This window comes from Musa acuminata, chromosome BXJ3-4 (genome assembly GCF_036884655.1).
Source record: "Musa acuminata AAA Group cultivar baxijiao chromosome BXJ3-4, Cavendish_Baxijiao_AAA, whole genome shotgun sequence".
Taxonomy (NCBI): Eukaryota; Viridiplantae; Streptophyta; class Magnoliopsida; order Zingiberales; family Musaceae; genus Musa; species Musa acuminata.
This window is the reverse complement of record NC_088352.1, coordinates 10,416,788-10,442,490: the sequence shown is the minus strand read 5'-3', so window position 1 is coordinate 10,442,490 and position 25,703 is coordinate 10,416,788. Positions and strand designations below refer to the sequence as shown.

Genomic DNA, 25,703 nt, shown 5'->3' with positions numbered 1-25,703 from the left:
TATTCACTCATAATTCTACTTGTTATTTTGGTTCTAACCTAAGCGTTGAAAAGATCTCCACTAGATATTGATCTTCATCATCGATCAATCCATCAACGAATGTTCGAAATATCTTTTCAATAATTTTTAAACTTCTACGAACATAGAATTAGGCTCATCGATAATCATTCCACTGTGTAAACGTTCATATAATATCAAGAGATTTGAGATTAAATAACGAGAATGATAAAATACGTTGCATCACGAGGAACAAAGTTGAGCAAGCTGTATCCTAATAGCCATCGACATGCATGACAATCAACACACAATTAAATAAGGATGGTGATGGTTTTGAGGACAAGTAGTGGAACCCTTTAGAATTCCACAAAATACGACAATGGAAACTATAATTTAAGGGGTTTGACATTCTGAAATATAACTTTTAGAATTTTTTTGACATTAAATTTTATATAATATAATATTTTTAGTTAAAAATTATAATTTTAACATTTCTATACTAATAAAAATATCTTCATTCATGGCAAATATAATGACATTAACCACACGCACAAATACCTAATAAATATTATGATTTTACATGTACATTCCAGAATATGAAAATATTTCATCTGAAGTTGCAGGCATTATATTTGTCACTATAAAAAATATAACTCCTAAAAAAAATGTAAATTTTATTAGTTTTAAAAGGATATCATCAACGGCCGGCTCTTAAAAAACGATAAAAATAATAAATAAATTCAATTTTCTGATGAATTATGTGAAATTACAATTAATTATGGCCCCAAAATTATATATTGCTGCTGTTAAAGTCAAAGCTTTTTGATTTGACCCTATCAAAATGAAATGCTACCCGAAAGAGACACAGAAGGCTACCCAAGTGATCCTGACCGTCAATCTCACAAGTTCTCACCGTTCCCTTGTGGTGAGGGGCGCATCAACGATCAATAGAGTGCGCGTGAAGTCTCGTTGCTTATAATAACGGCGACTTGACGATTCCCGAGGCAGTAATCGTCGTTTCCGCACGTCGACGGCGTTATTAACCAAGGAGTGTTCGCTCTTGTTCTTACCAAACACTGCTCTCCCGCTCTCTGCGGCTTCCCGAAGCGTTCCACCTCCCCAAACGCTGACCATTTCGACTTCCCCACGCATCACGTTGCTCCGAACCCTTTCTTTCTCGTCCGCCTTTGTTCTCGTTGCTCAAAAGATTTGCCTTCGGAGAAGGCCAGGGTGCGGTGGGATCGGAAGCTGATGATGGAGTCTTTCGTGTGTCGTTGATCCCTAGGTGCGCATTGTTGGTTTCTTGCGTTCTTGTTTGCGCTTTGTTTTTCTTTTTTCCTTTGTATTAGCGACACCTTCCGGAGCAACCAAATCTATGTTTTATGTGAAAGTGTTCGGGAGCAGACCGTGCGGCCACTTCTTCGTGCAGAATGATTGTATTGGTCGAAAATATCTTGGAGCTGAATCTGTTCTGAATGTGGTGTTCTTCGATGAAGAATGAACACTTTTTACTATCGAGTTATAAGATGAATGTAGCCTCGCCTAGTTTGTCGGAAATGGTTCAGGTATCTGACTATTTACTAATGGCTTCGCGACATGACCAGCTGGGAACCAGCTGAAACAGACAGACAAGGACATGCAAATTGATGCAGTCAGTGATCTTCTATACTTCAGGGAGGAATTTGTCGAGTGAATCCCTTTTAGCTGTGCTAGGGCAAATAAATTCGATAGAAACGAAGAATTTAATGCCCAATTATATTGAACATTTTTGTTTGACATTGGTTCCTTGGGCATAATTGATTTGGGGATCCAATGCTGATCAGAAGGTTTCTCTGAGAAATCTCTTTGGATGGGTTACTTATTATTGTTATTTTTGTCACAGAGAGCACGTCTTTGGTATGTGTGATAGCACGTGGAGCCTTTTAACAAGGACATAAATTTTTTTTTACCTTTGTGAACTATCCCCAGTTAGTCTTAGTCATCTTCATTCTACAATTTTTCATAATCCTAGACAGCATATTATTCAACTAGAAAGTTACGAAAAGTTATGCTACACTTGTCTGTGAAGAAACAACAGAAACAGTGTTATGGGAGTATTTGTCTGCCTTGCTCATTATCAAATGACCATTTAGGTTTCTTTTGTCGAATTGTTATGAGACACTTAAATTATTGGTTTCATTTTGAATAATGTTTAACTTTTGATTCTAAAGAAAGAACGCAGAATTTCTCGAATCATTGCAAGCTTTCATTGAGAACACACTATATATTGATGGACTCACATGTCCTGAACACCAAAAAATAATCTTAAATGTCATCATTGTTCTTCTCTTATTTGCAATTTTTTTTCTCTTCTTTTGATATCCTTTTCGAGATTACTTTGTTATTCTTGTTTGTTGTAGAAACATTTTGTTTAAATTGTTAAGCTGGAGTAAACAAATAGGAACTGATGAAAATAGACAAGACAAGAAACCTCACTCGAATGAACCATTACTATTCTGACTGAACCATTGTGGCAAAGTATGCATGTAGTATTTAAAAGTTATCAAACATGAAAATTTATGTGAAACCAAATGTTGTTAGTCATAAGGCTATTCTTAAAGTCCAACAAGGAGGCCTAACCAAGTGGATCCTCATGTTCTCAGTGTGATCTCTTAGACTTTTAGTGGATTTGCAAAGTCCAAGTTCAGCACAAGGGCATAATAGCTCTAGACAGAATGTTACCAGTTGTCCTGGTGTTTTTGGATAAGTAGTTGCTAGGGAATGTTCGATCGCAAGTACTAATTCGTCATAATTGGAAATTCAGCTATCATGTTTGATATTTCGTAAAAAAATATTTTGTTCTGTATGTAGGATAATATATAATACTTCATGGTTGATTCCTTTGATCTTTTGACTTGTTTATTCTGCAAATGAAGTGCTTTCTATTGTTTTTTATCTTTCTCTAGAGTTATGCATTTTCTTCTTTGACAAATCTAAATTATATGTGTCCACAGGGAATTTGGTCTATATAGGAGGTTGTCATGGCTACAATCACTGACATTGGACTCGCAGCAGCCATTAACTTACTAAGTGCCTTAGTGTTCCTTGTGGCATTTGCTGTATTAAGACTGCAACCAATAAATGACAGGGTTTACTTTTCCAAGTGGTATCTTAAAGGTGCAAGAAGCAGCCCAAACCACTCAGGAACATTTGTTCATAAGTTCGTCAATTTAAATCTGAGGTCATACTTGAGATTTCTGGAATGGATGCCAGCTGCACTTAAAATGCCTGAACTAGAATTGATAGATCATGCAGGACTTGATTCAGCTGTTTTCTTGCGGATATATCTAATCGGGTATTCTATTTATGTTTTGGAAGTTTTTTCATCAATTACTTTCTCATTTAGCATGTTCTTATAAGGTGTATTGCCATACCATCTAGGAAATTCTATTTTTTCTATTATGTGGTAGCATAAAGTAATTTACTCTTTTCTTCTTTAAAGGAGATAGATTCTCATATTTTGATTTAGAGAATAATATTTCATTTTAATTAAATATCTAATCGATAGATTTTCATTTTTGTAGAATGGTGGGACTTTCATGTTGAGATGAAATCTTTAATCAATAATTGTGAGATTCAACCAAATTTAATTTTTGGTTTTTTTAATTTTTTATTTGCTTTCTTCTTCTTATTTGAGTAAGAAACTAAACTACAAATACTGGAGACACTGTCAAATGACAACTTAGGACATTTGCAAAATGCTCATAGACTAATCAAATTTATCAATCAAAAAATAAATTAAAATGGTACCACAACTTAATGTCCAGTAACCAAATATTAGTGAATAGTAGGTATATGTCAATTCTATTTTCTGTCTGAATGGCTTTTTTACTTCTCTGGACATGTAAGCTTCTTGTAATTACCACTGCGTGCCCCTCATTTTGTATCTCATGCCTATGCTTTTAGACCTTGGAACCTTGAACCGTCTTCAACCATTTATAGCTTTCCATCATAGAAATCCAAGTAATGGAAATGGGACTATTAAGGTGGTTTACAATTGCAATATTGCTCCATTTTATTATTTGTTTGTTCATTGAGGATATGACCAATGGTCCAAGGTGGCAATATTTTAGATTGGGTTCATATCTTTTGTCTGTCCAGTTAATGTTTGCTTGCTTCCACCTGAAGCATTTCCACTACTTATTTATTATCCTATTTTTCTTTCGCTTGTTATGGGTTGCTCTTGATTCACAAATTATCCTTACTATAGATGATTTTTTTTTTTACTTGATTAAAAGATGACACCAGTTTTTTATACCACTATGATATTAGTGGATAAAAACTGAACAATTATTGCTCTTTTAAATTTTAAAACTTTGGTATATTCTAATAGTTGCTTTGTGTCATTTCATTGTGGTGCATATCTGTGTTTCTTTTTTCTTTTTTACAGACTTAAAATTTTCATTCCCATCACTATCCTGGCATTCTCTGTTCTTGTACCTGTCAACTGGACAAATAGCACTCTGAAAAATTCAAACAAAGTGTACAGTGATATAGATGATCTCTCCATATCAAATGTTCCTACAGGATCACAGAGGTAAGTAATTAGAAGTTGATCACTGAGCAAGTTGCTAGTTAAATTCTATTTTTGTACTATTTTGTGGATTTTTAAATTATTTGATTTATATTGAACTTGTTTGGTAGCGGAATATGTCATTATTTTTTCATGCATTTGCTGAGCAAGGTGCGGCAAACCAACCAAGGCATCAGATTTAGGAATAAGTGTACCAGACTCGGAGAATGATTAACATGCCAACACACAGCACTGTCATGAAAAAAAATTGTCAAGAAAAGTTTGTTGTTATTAGATTAAAGTTTTGATAGTATGGTGATGGTTGAGGCATGGGACTTATTCAAACTTATGCTAGCTTATGTGACATTGAGGACACTATTTCACCCAAAGATCCAAGTACTACTCACTTTGTGTGACAAAGGATATGGAGAAGTTTGTTGTCCAGATTTTGCAATTTGCATACCTTAATGGCTTCAGGGCTTTGTCAAATTTCACATCAAATGTTTGGAATTGAATTCTGTAATTTCATTTTTGCACTTTCTATTGTAAATACAACCCCTCTATTCTATCTCCAATCTATTACTCTTTGATGTGTTTCCACTGGTCAAAGCAATCACTTTTCCTCCCTGTTTATTTTCTTATATTCGGTCGAATAATGATGTTTTATACTTATGTAAAATGTGCTTAATTTCATCACAGGTTTTTGGCCCATGTCGTTATGGCATATGTCTTTACCTTTTGGTCATGTTATGTGTTGCATAAGGAGTATGAAATTGTTGCGGCAATGAGGTTACACTTTCTTGCATCAATGAAAAGCCGTCCTGATCAGTTCACTGTAAGCTCATCTAAGACATTTAGAAGTTGTTGTTAGCATAAATTGTCCCAATTTAAAATTGAGATCCTGTTGTGAAACTAGAAAAAAATTGTCACTTGAACTCCTGATATCTTAGTTTCAATTGTAAAGGAGAATTACTCTTCTAGTGCTTCTTGTGTTTGTCATTTTTAAACTAGATTTTCCTTTTTTTTTTCTAGTGCCTTCTGGTTTTTTTTATGCTGCTACAATATCGATGTTTATTTAAGCACAATCAACTATTGAAAATTTATTTGCATCAGTGACTGAATATGATGATAATCATCACTAATGCAATAATTGATTATAAAAGTACATAGCAAAAGGGACTAGCTAATTTGAGTTACCTCTTGTTATATTAAAGACTTGCTAAGATTTAAATCACTTTTTTTCTATACATTATTGTTTAGAACTTAAATATAATCATCTAACTTTCTGAGTACATTTTACTGCTTAATTTCTAACAATGACACTTATCATCTCGATGGGAAAGGAAAGGTATACCTTCACTGTACTTTCTTTCATTTTTTATGCAATCTGATTTGAGAGTTCAAATAATCTGAATCTGTTTAATTGTTTAGCTTGTCATCCATCAAGTTGTATAGATTAAAATTTCTTAGCCTAATTATTTGGTAGCCTTGTTCATACTTCATAGTATATATATATATATATATATATATATATATATACTATGAACAAGGCTACCAAATAATTACATATATATCTGTACACACACACAAACATTACTTAGGCCAAAATGTATTTGGTTAGCAAAGTTTTGTCAACTTGTATTGAAGTAGGCCAAAATGGATCATCATGCCTCTGCTATGTGTTAACTAGTATTGAAGTAGATTTGGAAATCTTTTGGACACTTTCTACCTTACAATCATTCTATTTGAGGCTATAAACAATACAATGAAGAAGACATTGCAATTATTGTCATGTGGAAAAAGTCACCTGTTACATTATTACAAATTAAAAGATCAAGTTAGGATAACTTTGCACTTGTGATCTCGACAATGAGCTACATGTAATAGGCAGTGAACTAAGGCAATATGATATGAAGGATTTGAATCAGGAGTCCAAGTTGAACCAAGGCTTCATCTGGTATCAACTTGGTTAGATCAACTTTTGTAATTTTTGGAAGTTTTAATTGTTCTACAATATTTTCTTATTAATGAAGATGTTCAAGAGGAAATTATATCAATCAGGGTTTTTAATTTTGAATAATACCACCCGATACGAGTGGTAGGTACCGGTCCAACAGCATACCAATACGCGGACCGCCCGTTACCGAGCAGAACGCCCAATATCGCCCCATATCGAACGATATAGGGGTATATGAAATGGTAACGATCAAAATTTCGATCGTTACCGCCCGACGTAGCTCAGTAGCGATTGATTTCGATCGTTACCGCTTGGTACAGCTCGGTAACGGTCGATTTCGACACTTTCTCATGGGTTTTTAAACTTATCTCCTCCCGTATTTCACTCTCACACTCTCTTAAACTATCTCAAACTTATTTTTTCTCACATTTACACTCTTCTATACTCCACAAAGCAACGATTTATGAATTGATAATTTAAATAATTTTTTCTGTAGATATTTCAATATTTATAGAAGAGCAATCCGTAACAGACCGAAATACGAACCTTGCACAAGGTTATTCCTTAAAGTCCAAAAAAGATATGTATTACTATTCTTATCTAATTTACATTGGTTTCATTAAATTTATACTATTACTATATTTATTTCTAACTTGAAAACCCTTTCCTAACTTTCTTTTTATTTTTAGATATTTTTGAAGAATTTTATGCCTAAATTAGGCGTATTAATCAGTACGCCCTGGCATACCTCTCGGTACAACACTATAACGTATCGACCAAAGCTCAAAACTTCGGTATGGTACGAAATTTCAATCCTTGATATCAACTATACATAAATAAGAACAAGAGAAAATATTACACTACTAAAATAACAAATGTGTTAATTTGAAATTACCATTTATGGTTTATGCTAATTTTACAATGTAAATCCAAAATTCTAATTATAAATTAATCATAAATATATCGATACGTGGACTGCCCTCTATCGGGTGATACTGGTCACTTGACCCCGTATTGGGTGATATGAGGTCTGTATTGAGCAGTAACGATCAAAATCCGATCTTTACCAACCTATACCAGTCGGTAATATTCGAATTTCGACCATTATCAATCAAGGGTTTGTTGGAAAATCTTGGGGAGTATCACATGTACAATAGAAAATAAAAACTGGTTTTCCAAAACAATCTTATCGAATTGTCGTTCGAAGATTGGGAGTGTAAAACTCATGAAATTGAAAACTGTATAAAGTGGTTGAGATGTTCTCACTTAGGGGAACTCGTATATCCCCTAAGATGGTAGATTCTAGTCTGTGGATGAAGAAGCTCTCGCAAACTCCTCTCTAGTGGTGATCTACACGATGGACGCAGCGGTGACACATCTTCTCATGCAATACGTTCTTTCCTCGTAATCGTGCACCACCGCACAGTAACACACAAGGAGGGATCGGTCCCTCTTGCTGTCCTCTCACACCAGAGAGGGGGCAGTCGACTGGAGGAAGAAGGGGGGAGGAGATGAGGAGGGTAGTGGTAATAGGGGTCTTGCCTATAACTCTTTTAGTCCTAACTCTTATTTATAGAGAGCCTCCTTTAACTAACCCTAATGGATCTTTTTATTGGGTATTGAATCTCCATCCAATTACTCCTGACTTAATGAATATTGAATCCCCATCCAATAATCATTCTAAGCTCTATTGAGTCTCTCCCAAGGATCCATTTAATCAGAGACTTATCGGATATCCCATATTCGATCCTCTATTCGTCACATTGTCCACCATATGTGTGTGACTCTCTGGACCTAATATCGAACTAGCCATGAGTTGCACCTGTCAGAACTCCTTCTGATTCAGAACTTTTTCTGACTCAGTGAATTATTATCCTTATAATAAGTCACTCAACTCATCGACTATGAACGTATTAGGCCACTACATCATAGTTCCCAAACGACATAGGAGGATTTAATTCATTGGACCTGTTGGCCCTCAGTTACCTTGTATCTATAATCCCTTATTCATCTAATATTCTAGAGATCATATACTATGTATGGTGCTGTCATGCCCATATGAAATCCATTCGGGTCTCACTTTAATCGGATTCTCCCGAGAAACTCTTCTCTCAATCCGAGTCTCATGCTTATCGGATTCATCACAATCCAAATGACCTTGGTCACAGATTTACCAGAGTGAGAATATATAGGATATTCCTTTCATGATATAGAGAGTGGAAGATTCTCTATTGACACCCAATTGCCTTTGTAAGGTTGGTTGTCGTTCTCAATGATTGTCTGTACTAGATCCATAACTTCTAGACTTATAAATCCGGTATTAAAGAATGAAGTACTCAAACAAAGTATTCTTGGTGTCTCAAGTCGAAGGACTAGATACACAATTGAAACTATGAAATTATTGTCTGATGATGAGGTATCATTAACCATCCAACATTCCGTAAGCGGGTCATTCTGTGAACTCATTCTCCAACGAGCACCTGTACTATATCCTTGGTGTCCTTACACAAGCAACTATGAGACCAGCTGACTCCATTATATGGATGGGTATATAGTACACCGGTCTATCTAGTTACCTCGATGTCCTTCTCGAGTAACTTATGACAAGGAATGTTTAGGATCCGAGTTTAAAGATAAATTTATCATATTATCATGATCTCATTATGATCCAATTTTCATTGTACAGATCCAAGGACATCACAATATATATATTCATCCAATATAAAGTGAGAAAATGCCATGATAAATATTAACCAAAAGAGATTCTTTAGCGGATTACATGTGTCATCACTTATATAATTGGATTGCAGGGCACCTGTAACTAGTAGGGTTGAGATTGCCCTATTTTAAATGGCCAATTTGATCATTTGAGTTTTAGAAACGGGTTTTTAAACCCTTTCCTCCCCTTTCTTTTATCTCATTTCACTCTCTCAATATCTTGAACTCTCTTAAACTCTTTTTTACTTACATCTCTCTCTTATTCTTATATTTTCACTATCCTAAGCTCAACAAAGCTATGATTTATGGATTAAATCAAATTTAAGATGTTAATTTGGGAGGATTAAGAGGAAAAACATTCTAATCAAGAGGTATGTATTTTCTTTCTAGATTTTTATTGATTTATAAGATGATTAAGCTCATTCTATATGGTGTAAGACTTAATGTCTAATATATTGTTTGATATATTTTTGATGGTAGAATAGTGTTAATTAGGGAGTAACTAAGGTCTTTAATATTGTGATTATTATGTTTAATATTGATTTTTTTAAAATTAAATACTTAATAGGTCATATCTTTATATTTTATGCATATTAAGGATTAGATCATATATTTGTGATGGTACAATATGCTTAATTAGGTTTTAATTAATTTTTTTTAATGTTGTGATAAGTGGTTTTAATGATGATTTAATCAAAATTTGATCGATATTGGGTCAATTTACATTATTTTTGCTAAAATTATACTAAATTTATATTTATTTCTAACTTAAAAACCCTAATCTAACTTTTTTTTTATTTTTGATGGTGTTTTTAGTGATTTTGTATGTATCATCAGTACACCCTGGTGTACCATCGGTATACCTCGATACGTACTGTATCGAGCAGGCTCGGTACATTGGTATGAACTGAAATTACAATCATTGTTCTGAACATGTGCATAATATTTTGCAATAATTGTTTGCTTGACCTAGTCTCTTTCTCATGTTTACAAATTAACCTATGGTGCATTTAAACTCTTTTTAGGTCCTTGTTCGAAATGTGCCACCTGATCCAGATGAGTCAGTTGGTGAGCTTGTTGAACATTTTTTCCTTGTCAATCATCCTGATCATTACTTAACCCATCAGGTATTTATTCTGTCATTGATTCCTTAGTTATATGAATGAGCACTAAGATAGTGTCATCATGAACCTGTTGAACGCATTTCAGCTTGAAAGTATTATTATATTGCTTTAACTTATAGTTCTATCATCTATTAGCATAAGCCCAGGTGTATAACTCTATAAGCATATAATTTTAGATTCTGTTACTATAAACTCATGCTTCATATAGTTGGATTTTATGATCTATTTTGGTGTTTCTTTCTGTTTTCTATCTATGCAGAGTTGTCAGGTGTGAATGTTATTCATCAAGATTATGCATGCATAATTTTTATGCACATTTACAAGTGTAACTTGTTTAGCATCAAGAACTTAAAAAAAAAAACCTTATTTATGCATACTGCGTAGGTTGTGTATAATGCAAACAAACTTGCTAAGCTGGTTGAAGAGAAGAAACAAATGGAGAATTGGCGTGACTACTATCAACTGAAATACGTTCGCAATCCATTAAAAAGACCGACTAGAAAGGTACTATGGCTATAATGACATTATCACTCTTTGATGTTTTTATTCTTTTATGTTTAATTTTTATACTCTTTATTTATACTAAGACTAACTAATAGTATTTATCTGTCAATTTTTTTTGCACATCATATTTGTGCTTGGTTTTTAACAGACTGGTTTCTGGGGACTGTATGGTCACAAGGTGGATGCAATTGATTTTTATACATCTAAGATTGATAAACTCTCTAAAGAAGTAAGTGCTACTAATTGCATTGTTTGTCTGATGGGTTAAGCTTAAGTAACTTAATAATGTATTTATTTATCACACATAAATATTTCATTATTTTAAATAAATGAAAATATCAATGCATAAGTTTAAAATATCTGGTTTCTTTCATCTGATGTCTCCTGCACTGATTTATTTCTGTACTAATATTTGGTAATGAGAAATTATTCAAATTCAACATTCATTTGTTAACAAAGTTATCAGGAAATTTTCTATCCATAAGCAGTATACATCTATTCTTCACTAGTCTATGGCTGTAGAACATAATATTGATCATTACTACTCATCATTTCATTGCTTTTTTACTTTGGTATGTTGGCTCATGTGGTGCTGAATGAGCTTACAATGTGATTAACTGTGGATAGAAATTCATTGCATCTACAAGCCTAACTGCAAATAACTATAAGTGAGATGTTGATAATTTATTGATATTACAATTTCTAACACGTCAAAGTATGAGAAGTAACAAATAGTGCCTTTCTCATGTACAAGTTTGATAGCAAAGAACCATCCACTAGTGTATCCGTTTCTCTCTTTTATTATATAAACCACCTTGCATTGTCACATCCAAGCAGATTGGGAAGATAAGCCTACATCTAGTAGCAATTCTGTTCATCCATTTGCAACTATGTAATACACCTTCAAAAACATTACTCAGACTGATTGACCTGAAATCTTTAATTAGGTTATGCCTCCAATTTTCATTAAAAGGGCAATGCTGGAGTATGTTTAGGCTACTTGGGTTTGTAGGGTCTTGAAAAATATCTTAGAAGATTTTGTGGAATCTGATTAAAATGAGGCAAAGTTACTAAAAGAAAGCCATTCAACTCAAGGCCTTATCTCACCCAAAGCACTGCCTATTTTATCGCCCAAGTCAAATACCAAAGGCTGCAACATAATAAATTGGCAGACATGAAGGATCAATTATTGACAGTTTGTACAAATGTTCTTGGAAAGAGAGAGTTCAATGTAATACTGCCTGAAAGTTATAGCAATGTATTCTCATCTTTCTGTGTTCTCCTGACCTTGAGCTGAGGATACGATTCTTTCTTTTGCATCCATTAGTTATGACATGACACTATTAGTGTTCTTGACACCTTATTTAATTCAGGATATCCTGATTTGCTGGCTCCAGTAGGTCTCCTGGAGCTTAGTTGAATAGCTTAGCCTTCAAATTGATTCACTAGTCCCAACTAGCGAGGTTTAAGTGGTCCTAGTGCCTTGTCAGCATTAGTTTCAGCAACATTACACGAAATGCTTTGGATCTTAGTGGATAGATCCCAACTTTATCCTTAGACCTATTCTCAATTGCCAATCTTAGCAACTGCACCTTGAAGTAAAGTTAAGGAGTAGTAGGAATTAGGGAAGTAATTATACCGTTGTCCGTGTTTTCATGCTCAATTATTTCATGCATGCAGTAGATGTTAGTGGATCATTAGGTGCCTTCATATAATTATCTTATCATTATTGTGGAGGCATGATGATTTAACATGCGGAACTCTGATGTTTCATTTTTCTTGGTGTTAGATTTTACTTTACCTTTTTAGTATATGTTGCTACACAAACAATAGATAGTTACTTTTTGTTTGGATACTAAATTTGGTTTCCTGGTTTTTTGGTCAAATACATTTTCAGGAAGCTGCAGAGCATGAAAATATAATAAAGAACCCCAAGTATATCATGCCAGCTGCATTTGTTTCTTTTCGAACACAATGGGGGGCTGCTGTTTGTGCACAAACACAACAGACAAGAAATCCCACATTGTGGTTGACTGAGTGGGCACCAGAACCTCGTGATATATATTGGCAGAATCTATCCATTCCTTTTGTTTCCATCACAATTAGAAAGTTGATTGTAGTGGTTTCCTTCTTCTTTCTTACCTTCTTCTTTATGATTCCAATTGCATTGGTACAATCACTTGCAAATATTGAAGGAATCGAGAAGGCAGCTCCATTTTTGAAGCCCTTAATTGAAATGTAAGTATACTGTATTGTTTATCTTTTAGGTTCAATAATAGTTTTCTTTTTGGTCCTTTTACTTTATTAATTTGAAATTGTTATTTTTTATTTTCTTTGATTAAATTAATTTTCTTTGATTGATTTCAGTTCACTTAAAGCATTCTTATTGCCTATCAATCATTGGTATAGCTGTTCACTGACAAACCATTATGAGCATATGGAACTGATAAATGTGCTACTCCAAGATGACAACAACTTTAAATAATTTTGATTTTCAATATCATAAAGTTCAAGAATAATTTTGCCTGCATTACCCCTAATGCTTGGTGATCCTTTTCTTATTTCTTCCTAGTTTCTTCGACAGAAACATGCTTATTGACTCTATTGTGTAAATGCCAAATTTTGCGTTAGAATGGTTAGCTATAGGAGAATAATCAAGAACTTTGCAATAAAATTTGATTTATTACTACATTTCTAATGATATTATTTTTCCCTACATGGGTCTCATGTTTCTTCTTATGGAATTATGTGCAATTTCACAGACCCGTCATTAAGTCATTCATGCAAGGTTTTCTCCCCGGAATTGTTCTGAAGATCTTTCTTATATTGCTGCCTATGATACTGATGCTCATGTCAAAGTTCGAAGGATTTGTTTCATTGTCAGCTCTCCAGAGAAGATCTGCATCTAAATATTATATCTTCTTACTGGTCAATGTGTTTCTGGCGAGTATAATTATTGGAACAGCATTCGAGCAACTTAATAGTTTTATACACCAGTCAGCAAATGAGTATGTTTTAAACCTTCCTTTTTATTTGAAAGCCAGGTCGCTAAAGTTTCTGCAGAGTTCAAACTTCTTTAACTTTATGCAATTCTTTTGAATCATCAATAGCAATATTTTAGATCTATGTGATGTGTTATCAGCATACAAATGTTGATAGAATGCTACATCAACATGTTGTTGATCTGACTCATCGATCTATAAGATAAACTGTTACTTTATCTATACCTCTCTTTCTCATATATATATGTATGTTATCCTACCGATAGATAACCAATCGACAGACCATACATACATTAGATTTGATGTTTTAAAAGAGCTCAACCAGATGGAGAAGCATCTAATTAGTAATAAATTTGGTCAGTTATACCTTATCGGCTTATCCTACCTGTCTCAAACTTTGAGATAAATATGAACAGGCTTGGTTAGTCAGGTTGGTTGTTTGAACTTTGAAGTAAATTTGGGTCCAATTTGGGAGCTTTATTGTAATGTAAAGATAAGCTTCATGCTGTATAAAGATAACAGAAACACACATGCTACTAACTTAAGGTCTCAACAGTGGGTTAGATCTTGGTCGTCTTGCTTGAGCTTCCAGATCAAGCCTGAGCCAATTTTGTGTTGAACATTAAATTCCAGAATCTGTTAGCAGGTTGCTAGTGTTGCTTTGTAGATTGCATAAATATGTATATTTTAGATGGCATATATGCATACTACTCCATGAAAAGTCATGTGGTATTTGGCAATGAATGAAACATAATTATGTTTTTGAAGTCATTTATTGGATCAAACAAACATGGATGACTGATCTCTTAATGACATATATCCTGTATTGTTTATGCAAATTTGATGTAGATTTGTTAAGTTAAAGGAATGAAAAAGACATTGATATATATTTTCTTGGTTTTTTTATTTGTGACTTTTAATTTGATGATGAATAACAAGATGATGATTCTATTACCTAACTGACGCTGATTGAGCCGAAGTAAATAAAATATGAAATACTACATGTGGCTAGAAGGCTATGTATTGATGTAAAACTTGCCATGCAGTGATGCTTTATGGATCAAAACATGGCAATTAGGAAACAACATTTTCAAAATTTAGGTTAGATGAATACAGACATTCAGATGAATGAATTACAAGGAAAATAATTTGAAAGATACATTTGTGGTTGGCTAGAGGTTGCTCCACTCTTGTAGCATACAAAATCAAATAAATACTTATTCAAACATGCATTAAAGACTTCTAGGTTCACTAATCTGGAAATTTGAACTATTACAAGTAAATGGATCCAGTGCAGGAGGAAGATCATAAAAGACTTGGTCAGATATTTTTGAACAAGGCATGAAGTCTTTGGGCATGTTGAGGATGTTGCCTCCAACAAAGATTTATGGTGGAAAAGGATCCATGTAGTCGGCTTAATATTTTATCAACAAAACCATGCTGTTTTTCACCTCACAATACGGATGAGGCTGTATCCAATATTGATCTGTTCGGCACAGATAAAGATTTGTTCATATTGCCAAATCATTCTGACATTACAGTAAAGAGGCAAATTCATTATCTCAAGTCAACTTATACAAGCCGTTAAATTAAACAATAACATTTCTTACCAACATTTGTCATCATGTATCGACCAAGCAGAAAAAGAAGAGAAGAGGAAAGAACAGATAGTGGTAGAGGAAGACCAGGAGGAAGGAGGAAGAGGAAGGAAGAAGAGGAGGCACTGGAGGAAGAGGATAAAGAAGAGGAAGGAAGAAGAGGAGGTTTTGCCTGCTAAAATTGCATGGATGTCCAATAGCCATGCAAGCTGACTCTTCACTAGAAACCACCAGAAAATGAAGGAAAGAATTAATTGTCTACCTAAAAACTCAAGGACTTGTAATAAGCATCACAATGGTCTTTGTCAAGAATTCGTAAAGCAATGGAGTTGTATATTCCATATAGAAATGAATTATGCACTTGGACTTGAAGATTCAACAATCACTTAGTGTGTTTCATAGTTTTGTTTCTGATTGTATTTTTTCCCTTCAGTTTTTGACAACATGCTCTGCTTATAAATAAGCTGCCACACTGCTATAAGAGCTTTTGGTAACTAAATGAATACTTTAGGCTTAAGACCAGTCAAAATAAGATGAAGAAACAATAGGGACTATTCAGATTTTCTAAAAGCTAGTCTGGAATGTTTTGATGGGGTTTCTTTTACATATGTTTCATCTAGGGTGCATCCAATGCTATTACACAAAGCTGTCTTTATTGCTGTAGGCACAAACTCCTCTACTCCTGTATTCTTCACTTAATTTATTTAAGTTTACAACATTTCCATCTCATCGTCATCCATTTGTATCCTACATTGTTAATGAGTCAATGACCATACAACATTTTGGTCTTCCCTATTATTTAAATCAAGGTATGCAGTTTCGAATAATACCGCTCGTACCGGGCGGTACATACCGGTCCGTCAACTGACTGGTACACAGACCGCCCGTTACTGGATTGAATATATATATATATATATATATATATTAATATATAAATATTTTTATAAAAGGTGACGTCGCCCCACATGGGAGAAGGAAAGGCGACGTCGCCTTTTATAAAAAATATATATAAATAAATATAAATAAATAAATAAATAATATATATATATATATATACCGAGCGATATATCGAACGATATACCGCTCGATATATAGTATCGTACCATACCGAGTGAATGTTGAAACTTCGGTACGGTATAATATTTCAATCATTGATTTAAATTATTACTAAATCATCAAGGTACACATCTTCTTACCACTGGTTGCTGAAGATCTTATTTTATTGCATTTATTTGGATCCATCATTGTACAATTTTGTTTGATGTATCTAGAATTTTTTATTTCCACCATAGGATTTTAAAATTTTATTCCTTATCAGATCATTATGGAGTAAGGACAGACCTTAGTAGTTAATACCAGTGTCTGCCATACCGAATCGTACCGCCCGGTACGTACCGGTCCGACAGGCCAGCGGTACGCGGACCGCCCGGTACCGGTCCGCACTGTAGCAGTGCTACAATGCTCGGTACACCTGGGTGTACCGCTCGGTACACCGTACTGGTGCCGAGCCCAGGTCGAAATACCGGTACGGTACGATATTGCGAACCTTGCTTAATACAATGATAAGATTATTCCTTTGCAATTTGGGAGATCATGATTCAGCTCAATGATATGTCCTTAGCTGGGATTGCCTAAGGTGTCCGATACCCAAGTGATATGCATCTACTAGGGTCAGCCTATACCTTAGTAATGTGTAGTCCACAAAGGACCTACACAACAAAGAAAATATTTGAAAGGTAAACGTGTGAGTAATTTGCTGTTGACGTTGCATCATCATCTCTCGAAAGGGTCCTTTGTGGCTTGAAAGCAACACAAATGAACCAATATTTATTAGGCTCGAAAGGATCTCGAAAATGGGCTGAAGGAGCACACATAAAGGGGATTCCAATGGTTGATTTAGGCCTAATGTTTACTTAGCACTTTCGTTGAACATAAAACAGGTACACTAAAGACGTTGCATCACCTGTTAGATACCTATCCAAAGCCCCATCCACCCTAGTGCCACCTAGAGGGATTAGTCGAAAGAAGAGGGAGAAGAAAAGAGAGAACCTGAAGATCTGGCGCCGCTCTCCCTCGACGATCCTGATCTGTCGCCGCCCTCCCTCGCCAGATGCCGTAGATGAGATGTCGCCTCCTTCTCGTCTGAGGTGACAAAGCCTCGGCATCGTCGGCAACTTCTCCTCATCCGCGTGGGGAGAAGAAGCCTCAGCGACGTCGCGGGGAGAAGAAACCGAGTGTTGTTGGGAGAAGGAAACCTCGATTTCTTCTCCCCACATGGGCAGAAACATGAGGCGACGTTGCCTCGTCGCCCTATTTTACGCAGGGAGAAATAACCGAGGTTGGTTTCTTCTCCTACGTGGGCAGAAACACGAGGCGACGTCGCCTCGTCACCCTGTTTTGCATGGGGAGAAGGAAACCTCCCCACACAAAACACGAGACAACATCGCTTTTTTTTATACTTACATATATATATATATGTATATATATATATGTATGTGTATATATATGTATATATATATATATATGTATATATATATATGTGTGTATATGTATATATATATATATATGTATATATATATATATGTATATATATATATATATATACATATACATACATATATATAAATATACATACATATATATATATATATATATACACCGAGCGGTTTATCAAAATGTAGCGCTCGATGTACTTGTACCGTACTATATCAAGTTGAGCTCAATACTTCGGTATGATGCGGAATTACAAATCTTGGTACAAACTATCCTAAAAAAACACCAAAAACACGAAGAAAATAGTAGAAAACACGAACTAAAAATCATCGTGGACAAACGACGAACAGTTTACGATTTGGGAGATCATGATTCAACTAACAGAAATAGCCTTTTTAAAATTTAAAAAATAAGACTGCATTCATTGATCCTCCCAGACCTCGCATTGACCGGAGTCTCGTGCCCTTAGTATACCTTTTTATTAGATCATTATGGAATATATTATTTCCAGATAACAGCTAGAAAATAGAATTAGAATATGACAGACAAACTTGGTAAAATGAAACATTTTCAGGGAGCCCCTAGGGTTACCAATGGTTAACATGATAAAAAACCTTGAATCAAGGGGTATACGATATACAAAGTGTACAAGCTAATCTAATTTCAATACAAGAATATCATGATTCATGTTGGGACATGTCTGGAGCGATAGTGATCACTATAGCTGGGATGTAATTCATTGTAAATCATGCTGATCCTACAGCAACTGCCAGTTATGTTATCCTTAATCCCATTGTTGATTAATAAAGCTGTTAGAGAAAGTGCCATTCATTTTTCTGTTTTGGAATTGTTGTTACACGATATACCATTCTGTTTTCTACTCTGGAACAAAATCATGATGTCTATCCCTAGGAGGATTTAATATCCAGCTCGGACTTATGTAGTTAAGTTTTGTGTATTTATAGGGTTATATTTGGCTATTTAATGGAAGTACATGTTACTGTTCAGTATTTATGTCAAAAATGTATTTCATATTCATCTTTTTTATGTTTGAGAATGGTTAGTGAACTATTGTAAGTGGATCATATGCTATGCTGTTTTTTTTGGCTTGATCTCTGATGTCCTTTTCTAAGAATTATACTGTTAGATCTCATGCAGTTGAGGTGTCCGAGAACAATACTCTTAACATGATGCAGAAAGTGCCTGAGATTAACTTGGTTGATAAAAAGAGAAGAAATTTCTAAAATCTGTTCATTCAGCCGTAACTTCAGATTAGGTCTAGCTTGTTATGTTCTTAATTTTTGAACATTTCAGTTCTTTTAAGTCTCAATAAATTGAAGTTGGCTCTGTTATACAGAATTCCAAAAACAATTGGTGTATCCATTCCAATGAAAGCAACTTTCTTCATTACTTATATCATGATTGATGGTTGGGCTGGAATTGCTGGGGAGATCTTGAGATTGAAGCCTCTTATTATCTACCACTTAAAAAATCTTTTCTTGGTGAAGACAGAAAAGGACAGGGATGAGGCAATGGATCCAGGAAGCATTGAGTTTGCCATATCTGAACCTCAAATACAGCTGTATTTCTTGCTCGGTCTTGTCTATGCTGCAGTCACGCCCTTCTTACTTCCTTTCATACTAGTATTTTTCGGTCTGGCATATGTTGTTTTTCGCCATCAGGTGAGCAACTGCAAATTGTTGGTAATCATGCATTTATAATTCCAAATTTGCAATAATTATAATGCAAGGCTTTTTGTTTATTTAAGTCATATGCATGTCTTGTTAGTTATTACTATGTTGTAGTCATGATTAAGATTTGAATATCATTTGGTATGACACAACATTGATGAGATTTACTATTTACTAAAAATCAAGGTAAACCAGGTGGTATGCTAGGCTTGTACCAGACAATTCTTTTTTTTTATTTTTTCAGGATTTTTTAAAACTTGGTACCAAGGTATGCAATTTCGAATAATACCGTCCGGTATGGGCGGAAACGTACTGGTCCGTCAGCTGATCGGTACACGGACCACCCGTTACCGGACGGAATAAAATATATATTAATATATATTTATATATAAATATTTTTATAAAAGGCAGCGTCGCTAAGGCGACGTGACGTTGCCTTTTATAAGAATATAAAAAAATATATATATACATATATGTACATATATGTACATATATCGAGCGGTATACCGAACAATATACCGTTCGGCATACAATATCGTACCGTACCGAGCGAACGTCGAAACTCTGGTGTGGTACGATATTGTATACCTTGCTTGGTACATGTTGGCAAGGTTTGTAATTTTATACTGTACCGGAGTATCAAGCTCAGCTCGGTATGGTACGGTATAAGTATATCGAGCGGTACGCTCTGGCGTACTACTTGGTGTGTGTGTGTGTGTATATATATATATATATATATATATATAATAAGAAAAACGATGATGTTCCCTCGTTTCTTCTCCCCGCGAAGCCTCGACGATGCTGTCGACCGAGGCTTCTTCTTCCTGCGTGGATGAGAAGAAGTCGTTGATGTTGCCGAGGCCTCGTCATCTTAGATGAGGAGGCAACATCTCATCTGCGGTGTCCGACAAGGGAGGGTAGCGACGGATCGGGATCATCGAGGCAGAGTGGCATCGAATCTCCATGTTCTCCCTTTTCTTCTCCCTCGGCTAATACTGCCTTGTAGCGAGAGACAACGATCAAAATCGATCGATTTCGCGTGCTAATGGGGTTGAAATAGCCTCAATTGATGGTACCACTCGGTAGTAGGCGGTCCGCGTACTGGTCTGCTAGCGGACCGGGCGGTATCATTCTAAATGTAAAACTCAGCATGCTAGCATATCGATGCTTGGTACACCGGTATGAACTGGCATGGTAATGGTCCAAGCCCTAACCATTATACTATCAGTACCCAAAATTAAGAACCTTGATCATAACTGACTTTGTGTCTTGTTATGCTAGTCATTTTCTTTAAAATCCTTAGGTTGAGTTCATTCCTACAAATTATTGTAAACTACAATAACTGATTTTTTGAACAATAAACTTGAGAGAGATTTTTAAAAACTTTGAGCACTGTAGTATCCACCTTTTTTTAAAATAAAGAATAAGCTAAACCCTATTCAAATTCACTCATTCAATCAAGGAAATGAAATAGTTACAAAAGATGCAAATATCAAAGTTCACTCCAGCTACTAAATTAACAAACTACAATGAAATCACTCACTGAAAGAAAAAACGTGTCAAAGTTCTCATTGTAAAATAATTATCCAAGAGCTAAACAACCAGAAGATATTTACAAATAATTAACGATGATTACATTAAAAAAAATTATTTTTTTGTTTTCTGAACAATGCAAGTAATGGATATTTCAGTCGCAATAATTCCTTTGAAGATTGAAACGAAACCTACTTTCATCTTGAGTTGTTGGACATGTAATTATCATTTAGAAATATGTAGTCCATAATAGATTGGACCAGGTTCAGTCATTGGAGTTGGAGAGTTCTTGTCACAATTTGGATAGTATGGCAGTGTTAAAGCTTGTAATGCCTACAACCTCTGATTCTTTTCTAATTTGGCTTGCAAAAAAGTAGCGCGGGTAATAGAGGCAAGAGAGCACTGTGAAGACCAATCAACCTGAGAAAGCAAGTACCTTAGTCTTCCAGCTGGTATGCCTTGTCTTGATTTTTAAACGGGGTCACATAACTTCTCTTGTCAATGGCCCTGGTTTAAGGAAGGCCAGATATGCGATAGTAAGTCATCAAGAGGATAGTTGAGCAGGGTTGTGAGCCTTCTCCCTCTATTTCCATCAATTTCCATATAATAGTTGCTGTTTTAATTGACTGAATACAGACTCAAAGAAACAAGACGAGCTTGAGATTTATGATGTGTTTCTCTTCACTGGGACATTAGAAGTGTTCTCTGCTCATAATATTGAGAGGATTTTTGAACTATTGTTGCTTTTTCAATCGCTTGGATCAAGTGTCGTTAGTAGTCAATGACTTCAGCAAAATTAGAAAAAAAAAATCAGAAGTGCTCTAATCTCTAAATGTTTATAGAACAGAAGTTCTTAAATTTTACTGAATGGTTAATCAAGAGTTTTGTCTCATAATTATTTTATTGAGGAAGTTCATATCTTGTGATCTTTATTTCAGCCACTTTGAAACAGGCATTGTTGGCCTCAGCACAGCATTTGTTCTAAAAGTGAAAAGCAAATGAAGGAAGTTCAAAACATATAAATCAGGTTAACAAATAATTTAAGGAAACAAACATAATTCCACTGGTTTAGCAAAATCATATGGTTATGAACATGAACTTGAATGTCTCTGTATTTTATATCCAGTTTTTGCTCCAGTTTAGTTTCCTTGCTGATGCTGTGATGCATACAATTTAGTATCTATCATATGCACTAGTCAATCAAGAAATTGTATCTTTGAACTACAGTATTTGTATTCTGATATGCATTCTTGTTTTGTTTAGATTATAAATGTGTACAACCAAGAATATGAGAGTGCTGCAGCATTTTGGCCTGATGTCAATCGCCGCATTATCACTGCTTTGATCATATCTCAGCTGCTTCTACTTGGACTCTTAAGTACAAAGCATGCTGCTATTTCAACACCTTTGCTTATCCCCCTTCCAGTGTTGACTATATGGTTTCATAGGTTTTGCAAGAATCGCTATGAACCTGCTTTTGTTAAATATCCACTTCAGGTAATTTTATATTATGAATTTTCATTTCTTGTAATAGTTGAAACAATGTATTAGCTCCCTTTACGGTATTTTTGTCTTTGTATAAGCAACAAATTATTATATTTCTGAGATTAAGATTCATAGTCATAGACTCATAGTTATACTACAAAGTTACAAACAGCTAGTCTATTGATAAAATTGAGATAGAACTTCTCTTAGGGAAATAGCTTCCAATATAATGCTAAGTGGCCTCTTGTTGTGGGTCAGCATGTTAACTGGACATACAAGTGAATCTCTAGAAAAAGACACGTGTGGACAAATACATGCATGTATTTTTGCATATTTGTTTTACGAAGCAATCAGGAACTTGAAAAAAAAGAAGAACAAACCATGGAAGAAAAGAAATTCAATTGATGGAAAATGCTTTCCCATGATTTGCAGCTCTTATACTACTGACACATCCAAGTAGTACATGGCTAGTAACTTAGTATATTGCATTGCTGATGAATTGTCACCCTGATCTGCTGTTTTTGAACTGAGAAATCCAAGTTCACATTCCTAGCCATATCTAGGGGATCGAAAGGTGAATGTGCCAGTGCTTATTGAACTACATGCACTCCGATGCATGTGCCGGCATTCAGGATCTGTGTTAAATTGGCACAGTGCAGAATTGCATGGCCTTGGATGGTTAGAGTTTGATTTCTTATTTCGATTTATTTCTTTAGCATGGAGTTTACATTGAATCTTTTAGATATTTTTACTTTTGCCCTACTCATCTCATCCAGAAATTTTATCAATTTCCAAATCTGGTTCAAGTATGCCTCTGGGATGATTTTCTCTCTTTATGCATTTTCATGCCTTACTGCAACCTATTAGTCTATACTCCGGTTAAATTTGGTGTCCAGAATTTGTTGTATACATGGAATCTAAAATTATAGCAAAATGTGAGGAAATAGAAGCATACTTGACCGAACTAAATGTCTGCCTATGCACCTGTTGCTGATTGGTTCCAGTTCTTCTCTGCATGATCTTTATAGATGTTGTACACTTCCACTTCAGTAAGATGTTCTTGAGTTGATATAAATTCTGCATTGTGCTATAGAATACAGATGATAGTTCACTGTGGTCTTTCCAACTAGGATTACTAATGAGGATATCTTATTTTTTTTGTTTCAATTTCTTTTTTTTTTATCAGGAAGCAATAATGAAAGATACACTAGATCATGTTAGGGAGCCTAACCTAGACATGAAAGCATACTTGCTGAATGCATATACACACCCAGTCTTCAAAAATGGGGAGACTGAAGATAAGGTTCCAGGTGATGAAGAATTTGAGAACATACTGGTGCCCACCAAGCGCCAGTCTCGCAAGGGGACATCAGTTCCCAGCAAGTTTGGCTGCTCATCGTCGCCTTCCCTTCCTGATGTTGTCCAATAACAGCTATAACATAACATGGTACTGTACACCCTTGTAATGTATTGCCAAGTAAATCAGTATTGCAAATGTGACAAATGAGCAGAAATTCCATACATCCATATGCATTCTGTTGTGGCTGAATTGTTTGAATTGAAGTACTGTAGTTTAAACTTTGAGCAGATAATAGCTTATAGTTTGAAAGAGATTCATCTTCCTGTCTCATGTCAGTAAATGACTTGAATTTCATGCTCGTCTTCAGAACGTTCAAAGAAATAACTTGTATGGTACATTGGTAAGAGATGTGCTTTCTTTTGATATATTGGTAGAGGGTATTGTATGTGTTGCCAACAAGGCTGTAAAGAGTCTCTGCATTGACCTTTGTTGGTTTCTGTATGTTGGAAATGTTCTAAATTTAATTTCATGGCTGAATAACTTATAATGACTTCAAAGTTCCATATACAAGTATTTTTATGGAAATAAGTTGATAGCAAGATGGGGAATTCTTATTATGATATTGTGTGCATGACAGGAATGTGATTCACTCAGCATAGCTCTGCTACAAACTAGCATCATAACTTGTGGACTTGTAACAGATGATGTGTCATGGAGATCCTCTTGGTGTCGATTAAAATGTTGCATCTTCTAAATTAAGATCGGTTCAAAATGCCTTTGTTCTTGAATGCTTGCTAATGTTTGCAACATTGGGTTTATCCATGTTAAGATCAGTTGAAATTTTGTGGTGTAATTGCTTCCTTTGACTACTCCACTTGACGAGGAGAGTCCTAAAACCAACAACTCCTATGGTGATGAAAGCGTCTACAAATGAACAATGGTGATGAAACGGTAGTTACAGCGGATTTAAGCTGCTGGAACGGCGACGGCAGCGGTAGTAGGCCGATGGCAGATACAGCGCAAGGCGTGGAAGCAATGGTGACGAATACGGGTGGTGCAGTACAGCCGTAGGTGGTTCACAACGGCATTACAACGTGCAGGGGCGTTCAGCAGCGACAAGGGGCACCAAAGCACGGCAGACAACAGCGGCCAAGGGCAGCGTGCAGCAACGGCGTGCGGTGACGCAACTTGCCACAGAAGCGGTAGCGACGTGCCACAACTGTGGTATGCAGCAGCGGAGAGACGCAACGGCGGCGACGTGCAGAGACGGCGACATTGAACCCACCGACGCGACGGAGGAAGCCTCGGATGCGACGTGACGGTGGAAACCGCGGACGCGAAGTTGACGTGACGTCGAGCAAAGCCGTGATCGAACGCACCGACGCGACATTGAACGGCTGGGCGGCGCAGCGCTGGTAGTGGTTGTGACATCGAAAGGCAGTGGATGGCGACAACTAAGATCGGTGCAGCGGCTGCGATGGCCGTAGCGGAATGCTACGACATCGGCAGCGGACCTACAGTGAGGAAGAGACGGCGGCTGCAATGGCGGGCAACAGCGCAACGCGTGGTGGGGAGTAGCGGAGGCCGTTCCTAGGCGGCGACAACGGCTAAAGGAGCGGTGTAGCGGCAGCGGGCAGCCGCAGCGACGGTGGCGTCGGAGACAGCGTAGCGGAGGGCTGATCGGACGGTTGTTGATGCGGATACTGCAGGTGGAAAAGCACTGCCGCTTAGAGGATCGAGGGGCCGATC

The 25,703-nt window shown here is 35.8% G+C and overlaps 1 protein-coding gene across 1 annotated transcript; it reads left to right on the top strand.

Moving 5' to 3' along the window:
• The first annotated feature begins 1,061 nt into the window (after positions 1 to 1,061).
• Positions 1,062 to 24,488, top strand: LOC135636650 (calcium permeable stress-gated cation channel 1-like). Its single transcript, XM_065148527.1, has 12 exons — positions 1,062 to 1,282; positions 2,991 to 3,331; positions 4,427 to 4,573; positions 5,249 to 5,384; positions 10,250 to 10,351; positions 10,733 to 10,852; positions 11,001 to 11,081; positions 12,750 to 13,090; positions 13,615 to 13,860; positions 19,303 to 19,627; positions 22,433 to 22,666; positions 23,841 to 24,488. Exons 2-12 carry the CDS (start codon positions 3,018 to 3,020, stop codon positions 24,081 to 24,083), a joined length of 2,289 nt encoding a protein of 762 aa, XP_065004599.1. The 5' UTR covers positions 1,062 to 1,282; positions 2,991 to 3,017; the 3' UTR covers positions 24,084 to 24,488.
• Positions 24,489 to 25,703: the final 1,215 nt, after the last annotated feature.